The sequence below is a fragment of the Thalassophryne amazonica genome, chromosome 6 (assembly GCF_902500255.1).
Source record: "Thalassophryne amazonica chromosome 6, fThaAma1.1, whole genome shotgun sequence".
In the NCBI taxonomy this organism is placed as follows: Eukaryota; Metazoa; Chordata; class Actinopteri; order Batrachoidiformes; family Batrachoididae; genus Thalassophryne; species Thalassophryne amazonica.
In genome coordinates, this window is record NC_047108.1 from 122,529,265 (window position 1) to 122,544,820 (window position 15,556).

General features: G+C 40.2%; 2 protein-coding genes across 3 annotated transcripts in view; one reads left to right on the plus strand and one right to left on the minus strand.

Moving 5' to 3' along the window:
* The window catches only part of tti1 (TELO2 interacting protein 1), an 88,777-nt gene extending 86,926 nt beyond the window's left edge, over positions 1–1,851 (minus strand). The window contains 1 exon segment of the mRNA XM_034173308.1: positions 1,728–1,851. The gene's annotated coding sequence lies outside the window, so the exon portion shown is untranslated.
* Positions 1,852–2,108: 257 nt separating this feature from the next.
* zgpat (zinc finger, CCCH-type with G patch domain) lies at positions 2,109–15,057 on the plus strand. 2 transcript variants are annotated; one of them, XM_034173307.1, is made up of 7 exons: positions 2,109–2,244; positions 3,550–4,159; positions 9,277–9,410; positions 11,431–11,589; positions 12,141–12,263; positions 12,404–12,818; positions 13,997–15,057. In XM_034173307.1, the coding sequence occupies exons 2-7, from the start codon at positions 3,552–3,554 to the stop codon at positions 14,133–14,135; spliced, it is 1,578 nt and encodes a 525-aa protein (XP_034029198.1). In that variant the 5' UTR covers positions 2,109–2,244; positions 3,550–3,551; the 3' UTR covers positions 14,136–15,057. The 2 variants fall into 2 exon arrangements, with proteins under 2 accessions (XP_034029198.1, XP_034029197.1); XM_034173306.1 differs by having other exon boundaries at positions 2,115–2,244; positions 3,514–4,159.
* Positions 15,058–15,556: the final 499 nt, after the last annotated feature.

Here is a 15,556-nt window from a genome sequence, read left to right on the forward strand (position 1 = left end):
CCATGTCCTTATGTCTGTAAGACAATCCTGCAGTTTAGCTAATTGGTGTGTGTCCTTTGGCTTCATGGATAGATAAAGCTGGGTATCATCTGCGTAACAATGAAAATTTAAGCAATTTAAGCAGCGATTTCACAGGTTATATATTTTGCCCAAGCTTCACAAAAATCAGCAATTGATTTTAAGACCAAGCCATACAAATCTATCAATATGTCTGTCTCAATTTTTTTTTTTGAAAGCATTCATTACACCTAACTGAAATCAGCAGCAAAGCCGCCATATAGGAGGTAAGATCACATCTTTGATGTGTCACAAACAAACTTGGGGTGTGAACTCGGGACCCTATTGTGAGGAAGCCCCAAAAACCTGCGTGCTGCTACTGGCAAGGGATGCATAGCCACGAATCACCTTGTTTTTACAAAGTGGATATTGATATGGTATGGGATTCTGCCACTTCATACGGAATCCGATAACAAACCGCCACCATGTTTATAACGAGATAAAGAGGGACATCATGATGTCAACACTGTACAGGAGGAAACTGACAAATTTTAAGCTCAAAACGTAGGTTTAGAGCTAATGTTAGTGTTATCGTGATGTTGAGTAGTTTAAATAAACAAAGTGGATTTTTCTTCCATGACCAGAAGAGGACTTACTTTGGCTATTTGTCTGGAACACACTGCGACGGGAGCATGAGAGTGACATGGGGGGTGGGGTATGGTAAAGGGTAGGGTTAGAAATAGCAAAATAAAAAAAAAGCGTCACAAAAATATTAAAAACCCAGTAAACCGCTAAAGCGGGTCACATGATGACATCATCACGCTCGACCAATCACAGCACGTTCCAGACCAATCACAACGTGTTCACAGTCTGAATGGTCTCCCCTGTCTGATCGATCCCCCTGCCTTCAATTTGCATGTGTCATTTTGGAGCATCAGCAGCGATTAACCGATTACCGCCTCGTTTCTGCTTAAAACTGACTTGAGAATCATTTAAGAGGTTTTACTTTGTCATCTGATGGTTAATAATCACATTATTCCCTTTGATCAGTTTGGGTGTAGAGAGTCAAACTCAGATGCACTGGTGTCTCGCTTTTATCGGTCCCCTGCTTTTTATTATGAAATAATACTGAATTTATGCAGAAATGATTGTTGTACAAAAGCTTCAGAGATCTGTTGCTGAGATAGATGATGACTGGAGTGCAGTTTTAAGCAGAAACAAGGCGGAAATCTGCGAATCGCTGCTGATGCTACGAAATGACACATGCGCAGTGAAGGCAAGGCAGACGATCAGAAGGACGGACAGAAGGTTCAGAATGCAACACCAGACAAATAGCCAAAGTAATAAGTCCTCTTCCCGTCACGGAAGAATATCCACTGTCTTAAATAAAAATGGGAGAGGTAATAACAGCAATTCTTGTTTTGCGTAAGGTATCAGCTTTGTTTTTGTTTATCGTGTTGGGACAGACTGGTTCCACGCCTGGGTGGTTGCCATCCAGGACCCGCAGAGCTCTCAAGTTGAGATACGCTCAAGAAGTTATTTTCCGCAGAATCTTGTCTTGCGTCACAGCGGTGAAATCTTTCAGAATGTCATGCATTAGCATGAGAGTGTGACAACACGTTGAGTCTCACGCCGAAGGCACGAGACCTGACAGGACCGCTTTTAAGTGTGAGTCTCACTCCGAATGAATGAGACTTGAGAGCTGTGAGTAGTAAAAACGAGTAGCCTACCTTCACATGGTAATATTTAGTAACGGCACAAAAGCACCTCATAATGCACCGAAGACTTGTCAGAAAATAAAATGTCACTGAAAAGTTGCTAACTGTCATCATAATGCTGCGTCGTCGACTCATATTTGACGTCATAGACACAAACGTGCTGACTTCACTGTGTCAAAATAAATTTCGGGTGATTTTTTTTTTTTTTTTTTGTATCGTTTAGTTGTAAACTAAACATTATTCTTAACGTTATCGATGCCCTAGTTAAATACATCTCTAACTGACTGGAGGAAACCAAATTAAAATAAAATCAATGAAACTCAACTCGTAGTGACAGGTATTTTACTTTGAAAGATGTTCAAAACACGAACATTTTTCTTTCATTGTTGCTAGCTTGATATTGACGGGGGGCTAGTTCAGTGTTTTAAAAATGTTTAATTTAATGCAGCATATTTTTTCAATATTGCGCATGTTTTGACGTTCATCCCGTCAACATACTGGATACCAGACGACGAGCCTAACTACGAAGGTAATACTTTGTATCACTATCATGGGAAAAGTTAGCTTCTGAGCTTGGTTAGCAAAGCTGCATGATAATTCAAGTTTTCCATTCATTATACTAAATACACAAAGCAGCTTCTGTTACACTAGAATTAGCAAATGTAGCGTTGGTTCTTTATTATTTTAAAATCTTGTCAAAGTTACATTCCATATTTCCCGAAAATATCGTATTTCATTTTTTAAAAATCCTACCTTGTTTGTATGTCTGTACATAGGTTCATTTTCTGGATTACAAAATTGCTTCAACTATCTAACTGAACTTTAGCAATAAAGGCAGACCTCCCTTTATATGCTTCCCTGAGTTGTGTAGTTGGTGATATTTCCAGCAATAAAGAATAATTAATTGTGAGTAGCTGTTTCACTATTGCTTAATTACAATTTTTTTTAATGGAAAAATGTCACAAAATAATGAAAAACATCATCGCAAGATGACAGAGTCCATGCTGTCATGTTCAAATTACTTATTTCTTCTAACCAGTATTCCAGAACTGTGTGATATTTCCAACTTTGTACAGTCATGTCCAATTCCAATCACTGGCTTACTTTCACCAATATTGTAACAGTTTCTAATACCCTTAGTACCTCACCCAGCTAAATTTTATTCAGCTTGTCTTCGACCCTGTAGATCAATCACCACAACTTTTTATGTTTGTTTGTTTTTTAGAAATGTAACTCCTACTTTCTAAGTTATTGTGCACACAGTTTGACAAAAAAAAAAAAAGACAGGGGTGATCACACATCCCCTACCTGTCCATTGGATGAGCACTCCTCCATCACCTGATGGAGGTAATAATATAATACAGGCAGTAAATAATCACATTTAATATGTTTGAAACAGGGAATGCTTAAGATTATTGGGTAATAAATTATTTATCAAATTCTTTGATTCAGTTATGTTGAATGATTATTAAATTAATTGTCTAATCTATGCAGCTCTACAGTTAACTTAGAAGGATCAGAATCATCTTTACTGGCCAAGCATGTGTGCACATCCAGGGAATTTAACTTAGCTCTCATAGTACGTAACATGGTAAACATTAAGTAGAACTTTATGTTTTGAAAATAGTGCAAAAATAGGCATGGTGTATGTTTTTTTATGTGTGTCAGTCAGCAGCTAATGCAATAAGTGTTATGGAGATATAAATAATTATTGATATGTGGATTGTGTTATTTACAGTGATTCTTCATCATGGTGATAGCCTGTGTGAAAACTGTTCTTGTCCTCTTTATTTTTAAGATTTCATAAGGGCTTGATGTGTGGTTCTGCATGTAGGTATGGATGAAGGAACCCTTGAAGCAGCGATCAGTACCTATGGTGCCCAATTGCAGCAGGTGGAGGCGGCCTTGTTGGCGGGCCTGGACCCATCTCAGCAATCCGACTTGCTTAAATTAAAAGAAGACCTTTGTCAGCTGATAGAGCTTACTGAGGCCAGCCTGGTGTCTGTCAAAAAGAGTAAACTTCTGGCCAGTCTTGAGGAAAGCAATGGACTTGAGGCACAAGAACCAGTAGTTCACACAAACAGTGCAAACAACAGCTTGGACGCTGAGTTTGATGCATTCTACTCTGAGCTGGGGGAGTCATCAGAGAGTAGTTCTGAAACAAGAGAGAAGGCCAAAGAGGGAAAATATGGAGGAGAGGAGGATGGTGAAGAATTAGAGGAGGAGGACGAAGAAGAAGGTGACCTCAGTGGTACCAAAGTGAGAGCACCGTACAGGACAGCATGGGGGACACTGGAGTACCACAACGCCATGGTAGTGGGTCCTGAGCCACCAGAGGGAGAGGAGGCTCAGGTTAGGGTGCTGTATGTGTACCCCACCCAGAAGTCTATGAAACCATGTCCATTCTACTTGGAGGATAAATGTCGGTTCCTGGATAACTGCAGGTATGGTGTCACTATTTTATATTTAAAAAAATAAATAAATATATATATATATATATATATATATATATATATATATATATATATTTTTTTTTTTTTTTTTTTTTTTTTTGCAATTTCTCCCACTTAGAAATCATGGAGGGGTCTGAAATTTTCATCTTAGGTGCATGTCCACTGTGAGAGACATAATCTAAAAAAAAAAATCCGGAAATCACAATATATGATTTTTTTAAATAATTTATTTGTATGTTACTGCTGCAAATAAGTATTTGAACACCTGTGAAAATCAATGTTAATATTTGGTACAGTAGCCTTTGTTTGCAGTTACAGAGGTCAAACGTTTCCTGTAGTTTTTCACCAGGTTTGCACACACTGCAGCAGGGATTTTGGTCCACTCATCCATACAGATCTTCTCCAAGTCTTTCAGGTTTGGAGTTTCAGCTCCCTCCAAAGATTTTCTATTGAGTTCAGGTCTGGAGACTAACCAGGCCACTCCAGGACCTTGAAATGCTTCTTATGGAGCTCCTCCTTATTTGCCCTGGCTGTGTGTTTGGGGTCATTGCCATGCTGGATGACCCAGCCGTGACCCATCTTCAATGCTCTTACTGAGGGAAGGAGGTTGTGTGCCAAAATCTCGCAATACATAACCCCATCCATCCTCTCTTCAATACGGTGCAGTCGTCCTGTCCCCTTTGCAGAAGAGCACTCCCAGAGTATGATGTTTCCACCCCCATGCTTCACGGTTGGGATCATCTCCCATGCCTCCTCTGGATCATCCAGATGGTCACTGGTGAACTTCAAATCAATCAATCAATTCAATCAATTTTATTTATATAGCGCCAAATCACAACAAACAGTTGTCCCAAGGCGCCTTATATTGTAAGGCAAGGCCATACAATAATTACGGAAAAATCCCAACGGTCAAAACGACCCCCTGTGAGCAAGCACTTGGCAACAGTGGGAAGGAAAAACTCCCTTTTCACAGGAAGAAACCTCCAGCAGAACCAGGCTCAGGGAGGGGCAGTCTTCTGCTGGGACTGGTTGGGGCTGAGGGAGAGAACCAGGAAAAAGACATGCTGTGGAGGGGAGCAGAGATCAATCACTAATGATTAAATGCAGAGTGGTGCATACAGAGCAAAAAGAGAAAGAAACACTCAGTGCATCATGGGAACCCCCCAGCAGTCTAAGTCTATAGCAGCATAACTAAGGGATGGTTCAGGGTCACCTGATCCAGCCCTAACTATAAGCTTTAGCAAAAAGGAACGTTTTAAGCCTAATCTTAAAAGTAGAGAGGGTGTCTGTCTCCCTGACCTGAATTGGGAGCTGGTTCCACAGGAGAGGAGCCTGAAAGCTGAAGGCTCTGCCTCCCATTCTACTCTTACAAACCCTAGGAACTACAAGTAAACCTGCAGTCTGAGAGCAAAGCGCTCTATTGGGGTGATATGGTACTATGAGGTCCCTAAGATAAGATGGGACCTGATTATTCAAAACCTTATAAGTAAGAAGAAGAATTTTAAATTCTATTCTAGAATTAACAGGAAGCCAATGAAGAGAGGCCAATATGGGTGAGATATGCTCTCTCCTTCTAGTCCCTGTTAGCACTCTAGCTGCAGCATTTTGAATTAACTGAAGGCTTTTCAGGGAACTTTTAGGACAACCTGATAATAATGAATTACAATAGTCCAGCCTAGAGGAAATAAATGCATGAATTAGTTTTTCAGCATCACTCTGAGGCAAGACCTTTCTAATTTTAGAGATATTGCGCAAATGCAAAAAAGCAGTCCTACATATTTGTTTAATATGCGCATTGAATGACATATCCTGATTAAAAAATGACTCCAAGATTTCTCACAGTATTACTAGAGGTCAGGGTAATGCCATCCAGAGTAAGGATCTGGTTAGACACCATGTTTCTAAGATTTGTGGGGCCAAGTACAATAATTTCAGTTTTATCTGAGTTTAAAAGCAGGAAATTAGAGGTCATCCATGTCTTTATGTCTGTAAGACAATCCTGCAGTTTAGCTAATTGGTGTGTGTCCTCTGGCTTCATGGATAGATAAAGCTGGGTATCATCTGCGTAACAATGAAAATTTAAGCAATGTCGTCTAATAATACTGCCTAAGGGAAACATGTATAAAGTGAATAAAATTGGTCCTTGCACAGAACCTTGTGGAACTCCATAATTAACCTTAGTCTGTGAAGAAGATTCCCCATTTACATGAACAAATTGTAATCTATTAGATAAATATGATTCAAACCACCGCAGCGCAGTGCCTTTAATACCTATGGCATGCTCTAATCTCTGTAATAAAATTTTATGATCAACAGTATCAAAAGCAGCACTGAGGTCTAACAGAACAAGCACAGAGATGAGTCCACTGTCTGAGGCTATAAGAAGATCATTTGTAACCTTCACTAATGCTGTTTCTGTACTATGATGAATTCTAAAACCTGACTGAAACTCTTCAAATAGACCATTCCTCTGCAGATGATCAGTTAGCTGTTTTACAACTACCCTTTCAAGAATTTTTGAGAGAAAAGGAAGGTTGGAGATTGGCCTATAATTAGCTAAGATAGCTGGGTCAAGTGATGGCTTTTTAAGTAATGGTTTAATTACTGCCACCTTAAAAGCCTGTGGTACATAGGCTTTTATGTACCACAGGCACATGTCCAGGCCCATACATAAATGGGCCTGGACATGTGCTGGCTTGAGCAGGGGGACCTTGCTGCCCTGCAGGATTTTAAACCATGACAGCATCTTGTGTTACTAATGTAATCTTTGTGACTGTGGTCCCAGCTCTCTTTAGGTCATTGACCAGGTCCTCCTGTGTAGTTCTGAGCTTTCTCAGAATCATCCTTACCCCATAAAGTGAGATTTTGCATGGAATCCCAGACCGAGGGAGATTGACAGTCATCTTGTGTTTCTTCCACTTTCTAATAAATAATCATAACAGTTGTTGTCTTCTACCAAGCTGCTTGCCTGTTGTCCTGTAGTCCATCCCAGCCTTGTGCAGGTCTACAGTTTTGTCCCTGGTGTCCTTAGACAGCTCTTTGGTCTTGGCTATGGTGGACAGGTTGGATTGTGATTGATTGAGTGTGTGTGAACAGGTGTCTTTTATACAGGTAGCAAGTTCAAACAGGTGCAATTAATACAGATAAAGAGTGCACAATAAGAGGGCTTCTTAAAGAAAAATTAACAGGTCTGTGTGAGCCAGAATTCTTGCTGGTTGGTAGGTGTTCAAATACTTATTTGCAACAGTAACATACAAATAAATTATTAAAAAAATCATACATTGAGTGATTTCTGGATTTTTGTTTTTTTAGATTGTCTCTCACAGTGGACATGCACCTAAGATGAAAATTTCAGACCCCTCCATGATTTCTAAGTGGGAGAATTTGCAAATCCTCACTGTGTGTGTGTGTGTGTATATATATATATATATATATATATATATACACTCAGCAAAAATATAAACGCAACACTTTTGGTTTTGCTCCCATTTTGTATGAGATGAACTCAAAGATCTAAAACTTTTTCCACATACACAATATCACCATTTCCCTCAAATATTGTTCACAAACCAGTCTAAATCTGTGATAGTGAGCACTTCTCCTTTGCTGCGATAATCCATCCCACCTCACAGGTGTGCCATATCAAGATGCTGATTAGACACCATGATTAGTGCACAGGTGTGCCTTAGACTGCCCATAATAAAAGGCCACTCTGAAAGGTGCAGTTTTTGTTTTATTGGGGGGGGGGATACCAGTCAATATCTGGTGTGACCACCATTTGCCTCATGCAGTGCAACACATCTCCTTCGCATAGAGTTGATCAGGTTGTCAATTGTGGCCTGTGGAATGTTGGTCCACTCCTCTTCAATGGCTGTGCGAAGTTGCTGGATATTGGCAGGAACTGGTACACGCTGTCGTATACGCCAGTCTAGAGCATCCCAAACATGCTCAATGGGTGACATGTCCGGTGAGTATGCCGGCCATGCAAGAACTGGGACATTTTCAGCTTCCAAGAATTGTGTATAGATCCTTGCAACATGGGGACGTGCATTATCCTGCTGCAACATGAGGTGATGTTCTTGGATGTATGGCACAACAATGGGCCTCAGGATCTCGTCACGGTATCTCTGTGCATTCAAGATGCCATCAATAAAATGCACCTGTGTTCTTCGTCCATAACAGACGCCTGCCCATACCATAACCCCACCGTCACCATGGGCCACTCGATCCACAACATTGACATCAGAAAACCGCTCACCCACACGAGGCCACACACGCTGTCTGCCATCTGCCCTGGACAGTGTGAACTGGGATTCATCCGTGAAGAGAACACCTCTCCAATGTGCCAAATGCCAGCGAATGTGAGCATTTGCCCACTCAAGTCGGTTACGACGACCAACTAGAGTCAGGTCGAGACCCCGATGAGGACGACGAGCATGCAGATGAGCTTCCCTGAGACGGTTTCTGACAGTTGTATAACATGTTTTTCCCTCTTTTTGCAATGCCAGATATTGCACAGCAGATGTCACCCATTGCTTTCATGACTGTGAGGCGGTTTCCACTTTTCAGCCTATAAAATTCCATTTATTTACACCATTGTTTTTGACCTTCCTACTATTTGTATAAGGGCTGCAATAAACAATTATTTTCACAATCAGTTAATCAAGAAAATATTCAGTAGGTAATCTATTAGTTGTTTGGTCCATAAAAGGCCAGAAAATGTTTTTTAAAAATGTCAATCTGTGTTTTCCAGAGCCCACGATGATGCCTTCAATGTCTTGTTTTGTCCACAAATGCTGCAATCAGAGAATTTAGATTTTTATTTTTTTAATGACTCAAAACGATTGATTATCAAAATAGTTACTTATTAATAGTCAATTAATAATCAATTAATTGTTGCATCCTTAATCCCCAGACTACCTGATGCGCCACAAACTATTCCCAATCTGCAACTGCGAGCCATGTATTGCAACACCCTCATGCTCAGTCTGTCACTGGAGCAGACTTTAACTTCAGCTACAGACAAAACCCAGACAGGCTTTTATTAGAAGCCAGACATTGTTTGAATACTGAATTAATTTTGTTCGTGGTGTTTCTGCTGATTGAAGGTTTTCCCACGGAGAGGTGGTGTGTGTGTCTGAGCTCAGAGAGTTCTTGGAGTCTGACCTCAGTAATCTTCAAGAAGGATCACCCTGTCTGGCTCGAAACAAGGATGGCATCTGGTACCCGGCCAAAATAAAAGGTGATTCTATTGTCCATGTTCTTTACTGTAATCATTACTCATCAAAATGCTGTTGAAGGAATTAAAACATGTTGATGTACACTTAAAACAGCTCTGAAAGATTTGAAAATAAATGTCGGACATTTTTTATATGTAATAACTGATTGGTGTTCATTTGGTTAATTTATTCATTCAAAAAATATTTGCAACACCTTGTTAAAAAAGATAAGACTCAATGACAGATAATGAAGGGTAAAAGTTTGTTCATAACCTTATTAGTGTTACAGCGTGTCTGTGGGCTGTGACTTTTGCCTGTAAGAATATTGTGATCCAGTAAAACTTGTTGTACAACCCCTGGCAAAAATTATGGAATCACCGGCCTCGGAGGATGTTCATTCAGTTGTTTAATTTTGTGGAAAAAAAAGCAGATCACAGACATGACACAAAACTAAAGTCATTTCAAATGGCAACTTTCTGGCTAGACCAAGCAGAGGAAAAAAATATGGAATCACTCAATTCTGAGGAATAAATTATGGAATCACCCTGTAAATTTCCATCCCCCAAACTAAAACCTGCATCAAATCAGATCTGCTCGTTGACATTGACCCTATGCCATGGCATTGATCCTATGTGTCTTTTTGCAAGGAACATTTTCACAGTTTTTGCTCTATGGCAAGATGCATTATCATCTTGAAAAATGATTTCATCATCCCCAAGCATCCTTTCAATTGTCCAAAATATCAACGTAAACTTGTGCATTTATTGATGATGTAATGACAGCCATCTCCCCAGTGCCTTTACCTGACATGCAGCCCCATATCATCAATGACTGTGGAAATTTAGATGTTCTCTTCAGGCAATCATCTTTATAAATCTCATTAGAACGGCACCAAACAAAAGTTCCAGCATCATCACCTTGCCCAATGCAGATTTGAGATTTATCACTGAATATCACTTTCATCCAGTCATCCACAGTCCACGATTGCTTTTCCTTAGCCCATTGTAACCTTGTTTATTCTGTTTAGGTGTTAATGATGGCTTTCGTTTAGCTTTTCTGTATGCAAATCCCATTCCCTTTAGGCGATTTCTTACAGTTCAGTCATAGACGTTGACTCCAGTTTCCTCCCATTCGTTCCTCATTTGTTTTGTTGTGCATTTTTGGATTTTTGAGACATATTGCTTTAAGTTTTCTGTCTTGACGCTTTGATGTCTTCTTTGGTCTACCAGTATGTTTGCCTTTAACAACCTTCCCATGTTTTTTGTATTTGGTCCTGAGTTTAGACACAGCTGACTGTGAACAACCAACATCTTTTGCAACATTGCATGATGATTTACTCTCTTTTAAGAGTTTGATAATCCTCTCCTTTGTTTCAACTGACATCTCTCGTGTTGGAGCCATGATTCATGTCAGTCCACTTGGTGCAACAGCTCTCCAAGGTGTGATCACTCCTTTTTAGATGCAGACTAATGAGCAGATCTGATATGATGCAGGTGTTAGTTTTGGGAATGAAAATTTACAGGGTGATTCCATAATTTTTTCCTCAGAATTAAATGATTCCATATTTTTTTCCTCTGCTTGGTCTAAAAAAGTAACTGTTACTGACTGCCACAATCTTTTTTTCTTGATTTCTTATAGTGTTTCTTAAAGCCAGAAAGTTGCCATTTGAAATGACTTTAGTTTTGTGTCATGTGTGTGATCTGCTTTTTTTCTACAAAATTAAACAACTGAATGAACATCCTCCGAGGCCGGTGATTCCATAATTTTTGCCAGGGGTTGTAAATAGGTCGCACAAACAGCACAGCCCTATTTTGGTCTTGTATAATAGATCCACAAAGTGACTGTACGTATAGAACTAGAAGTTACCTAATTTTTGTATGAGAGGCATTTTGCAGAATGTCTCCAACATTGTAATATAACAAGACCGTAGAAGGTTAGTTGGGGAACAGATACATCTTCACCCTCCTCCAGTTGTTTGTGGATGTTTAGAATAGAGCGGCTTTTGTCAGCTCCTCTACTCAGGTGACTTTGGTCCGTTTGCAGAAATTGACAGTGGTTTCTACACTGTGAAGTTTGACTCGCTGCTGCTCAAAGATGTTGTGGTCGAGGCCGATGGGGTTATTCCTCCTTTGAGAGAAGATGAGCCGCTCTCATCTGATTCTGACCAGGATAACGCTGGAGATGATGCAGCCTATGCCAGAGGTATACAGTGTGTTAGATGAAGTGTTTTGCTGTTCATCTGTTAAATACATCTAGAGCATTTTAAAAAAAAGTGTTTATTTATTTACTGAAAAATAAAGTTCAACTTTAGGTGTGTTTTGGTAGAACTTTTGAGGCACATATGATGGACTACACCTGAGTGAAGAATGTCATAATCCTTAAATCACATTTTAAACATTAATATAGCAGCTGACAGTTATTTCTGTCAGATTTTCTATTCCTTGCTTTCATTGACACATTTACATTTCCAGTGCATGTGAGTACTACATGTGCAAGTTTAGAAAATAGCCCCCCCCCCCCCCACACACACACAAAAAAGACTGCACATTTATGTCTTTAAAATCAACAGAGCTTCAGTTATTCTGACAGGTGAACAACTTTTTTCCAACTTCTGTGTTTTCACTTTATACATTTTATTCTTGATTTGTTTTAAAAAGTTGTTTGTTTTTTGTCTTCTTTTTTAAAGCATTTTTTCTTTCATTTCCACTTCAGAAAGTAGCTGACTGTATTTTTTTTAACTTGTTAATCTACAGTTTTGGAATCCGCTGCAGAATCCACATTATCGTTAAATGCTTCTCATTTTGGTGGCTGGGAAGCACATACCAGAGGCATCGGATCCAGGCTTATGCTGAAAATGGGATATGAATATGGGAAAGGTATGTAAGAGGAATTTTAAAAAATAGAAAATTGAGCAATTTTAAAACAAAAACAGTAATGATAATAGAATCCATCTACATGTTCCGGTATAGACTCTGCCAAAAGAAGTTTTTCTCACTCACTCACTTTTGTTTTTCAGGCTTAGGGAAGACACAGGAGGGCCGACTGGAGCCGGTGATGGCAGTGGTCCTCCCCAAAGGTAATTCTCTGGACCAGTGTGCAGAGCTCACTCAGAGACGGACCCAGAGCAAAGCTGCAAAAGAAGGCAAACAAACTGGACTGCCAAAGAAAGGCAGAAAGCCTCGGGCTCGTGCCACTAGTGAGCGCCATACCGTTTTCGACTTTCTTAACCACAAGCTTGGACGCAAGCACTCCGGCCCTGCGGAGGAGGGTGCTGGCGCAGTGTCAGCAGTGACTGGGGAGGACGCCTATAGAGGAGATAAAAACACTAAGAGGAGTCTGAATGTGAAGCTGTTCCAAGCTGCTCAGAGAATTTCTCAGACCGAGAGAGAGATCCAAAAACTGACTGAGTCACTTGACAGACAAACAGGCAGGTCAGTACTGGTTAAAATACGCTCTGCATTAATGTCTTATACTGTAACTCTAATATAAATTCTGCAAGTCTGCAAACATGTTAAACATGTTCCAAACACAATTGGCAGGTTAAAGACAATCCCATCATGCTACAAAGGTATTATCCATACTGGGTCACTTTAAGCGACTTAATATCTTGTTGGTGATATTTAACAACCTCAGTCTGCTTGAAGTGTCAGTCTGGATGCTTGCACATCAGAATTATGTCTTATTGATATCCAAGCTACCAAATCACTTTAGAAGGTGACATCACTTACATTCATTTTGAAATTATCTGTAGTCTAGATGCCGTCTGCTTTCACAAATCACCTTTACCGGGGAAATAACAGTAAATCACAGATATCCTGTGTTGTCGAAGGACAGAACATGTACAAGAAGGGGGATGGACAGGTGTGGAGCGAAACATATACCAAATGTTCACTGTCCATGGGACGTGACAACATAAGAGCAACTGAATCCCAACTACCAGAAGTTTTATTTCTTGGACAAAATCCATCATAGAATTCTAATAGAATGGGGGTGGGGCTACGAAACCAGTGCTGAAATGATAGGATTTTTGAATGGCAAGTGAAGGGTATTGTGGGGCTACAGCTCCATTATGCTCAACCCTTGAGCCAGCGTGTGAGGATAGTGCACAAATAAAGGTCAGTTGCATGTTGTATAATTGTGTGTGTGTGTGTGTGTGTGTGTGTGTGTGTGTGTGTGTGTGTGTGTGTGTGTGTGTGTGTGTGGATAGATTAGACAATATTTCTGGCTGTGAAGCTTCAATCAGAGCAGTAATAATTTCATAAACAAGAGCAACCTGAGATTTCTGATGTCTGCCAATCCAGATCCATATCACCTCCAAAATGTAATGGAGTCTTCTATGGCCTAATATCTATCTGGTGCAAATTTAGTCAAAATCTGTGCGGTAGTTTTGATGTAATCCTGCTAACAGACAAATTAATAAATGCCCATGATTATAGTATGTCCTTGGGGGGGGGGGGGGTAATAAAAAGGATTGTGGGAGTTGGATTTTTAAAAAATTATAATAGGGTCTGAAATTTCAAGGTTTTTGTGGCCAACCTATTCATGAGAAAGTAGTTATAGCAACACATCTCTTTTCCCTTCCTGACGGGTTTGTTGTGCATCTGCTCAGGGATGCATCCAGAGTGAAGCAGCTGGAGGAGAAGCTGTCAGGGGCACGCACGCTGCTGGCCCAGCAGAAAGCCCAGGAGCTGTCCATCCAGAGTGCACACAAAAAGGCTGACACGCACAAGAAAATGACTGAGTTCTAAAACTCACTTCTGTCAAACAGACCTGGAGGAAAAGAGGAAGTGCTGAAGTTTTTGCCTCTTGACTGTCAGTGATCATCCTCCTCTTGTACTGTTGTATTTGCAGCACTGAGAAAAAAAATTATGTTTTTGTGTCTTCATTGTGAACTGTACTGCAGTGGAGCTGATGATCCTTACTGCATTTTACATGTGTTTTAAAGCTACAGTGTGTAGATTTAATGTCTTCTAGTGGTGAGGTTGTAGACTGCATTATTGTGTCGCCAATCACAATTTTGTTTCCCTTAATGTTTTCACTTCTCTGTTACAATAAGCAATATGTATGGTCCTCAGTTGCACAAAAATGTGGGTTCTCAAACTAGTAGGGTCGGCCCTGATTAACCACTCTGTAAGTCTGATGTGGAAATTTGGCATACTTTCATGGGCTTTTTTCCCTCAAATATCAGAAACAGATTTAAAAAATAAATAAATAAATTACTCCCCTCCCCCACCCCCCCAAAAATCTTCTGGTCGGCTCCTAATGAAAATACTTTTAATATATAATGGGGACGTGTTGGGATGTCATCGGTTTCCACACATCAGACTTACAGAGTGGTTAATTAGCGCCGACCCATCAGTACACAGTGTATCGAGGAACAACCGCTTCAGTTTTCTGGCTGTGCTGCAAACGGTGGAGTAAATATGGCAGCCTTCATTAGGGGGCCCACTCCCATATAGACATGAAGGGCTCATTCTTATTTCATGAAAACACATCAGTTGGTTGTTACAGGTAGTTACAGCATACGTTCATTATGGTTATAAATGCTGTGTTCCATTTCTGTCAATACAGACTCCTAAATCCTACATACTGTAGCTTTGAGGACTGAGCAGTCACATCTATGAAGTTGTTGTATTTCATATAGTAAATTTGAGACTTGCACCAAAAAAACTGCCATTTTAAATCATACTTTTTTCATTATATTCCACAACCAAAACTCCAGTGTAAGTGAACGTTATTCCACTGATACTTGCAGAGAACAGGCTGTTACGGTTAGAACATCTACACACGGCCTTCTGACTGATTCGTAAATTACATCTGCAGGAGTTGCGAGACCTTTACAGAGTTTTGAAGTGAAGCCGTCTCGCTGGTCTCGCCTCTTACCAGCACATATAAAGCGCCTTTGAGACCACAACCATAACCTCTGTATTAAATAATAAATTTTGGGAGCAGCCTGTTTGTAGATTGAATCAACTTGGCCCTTGGGCGGTGGGCAGGTCATGACTGCATCTACCTTTCTAGATGAAAGTTGTCTTTACGTACCTGCAGTCTGTGGTAAAGGTTGAAGTCATGATATCGAGTACCTGGTTGGACCCCTCGTTTGGACCTTTGAGGGAGTAAAGTAAGTCCCTTCAGCTGCTCTCTTGTTTTCACTCGGGGTCACCACAGC

What these genes read in the sequence shown, in the direction of transcription:
- zgpat (XM_034173307.1), top strand. Translation starts at nt 3,552, where the DNA reads ATGGATGAAGGAACCCTTGAAGCAGCGATCAGTACCTATGGTGCCCAA. An exon ending in CGGTTCCTGGATAACTGCAG is followed by an intron (nt 4,160 to 9,276) that starts GTATGGTGTCAC and finishes TGCTGATTGAAG; the next exon opens with GTTTTCCCACGGAGAGGTGG. An exon ending in TGATGCAGCCTATGCCAGAG is followed by an intron (nt 11,590 to 12,140) that starts GTATACAGTGTG and finishes GTTAATCTACAG; the next exon opens with TTTTGGAATCCGCTGCAGAA.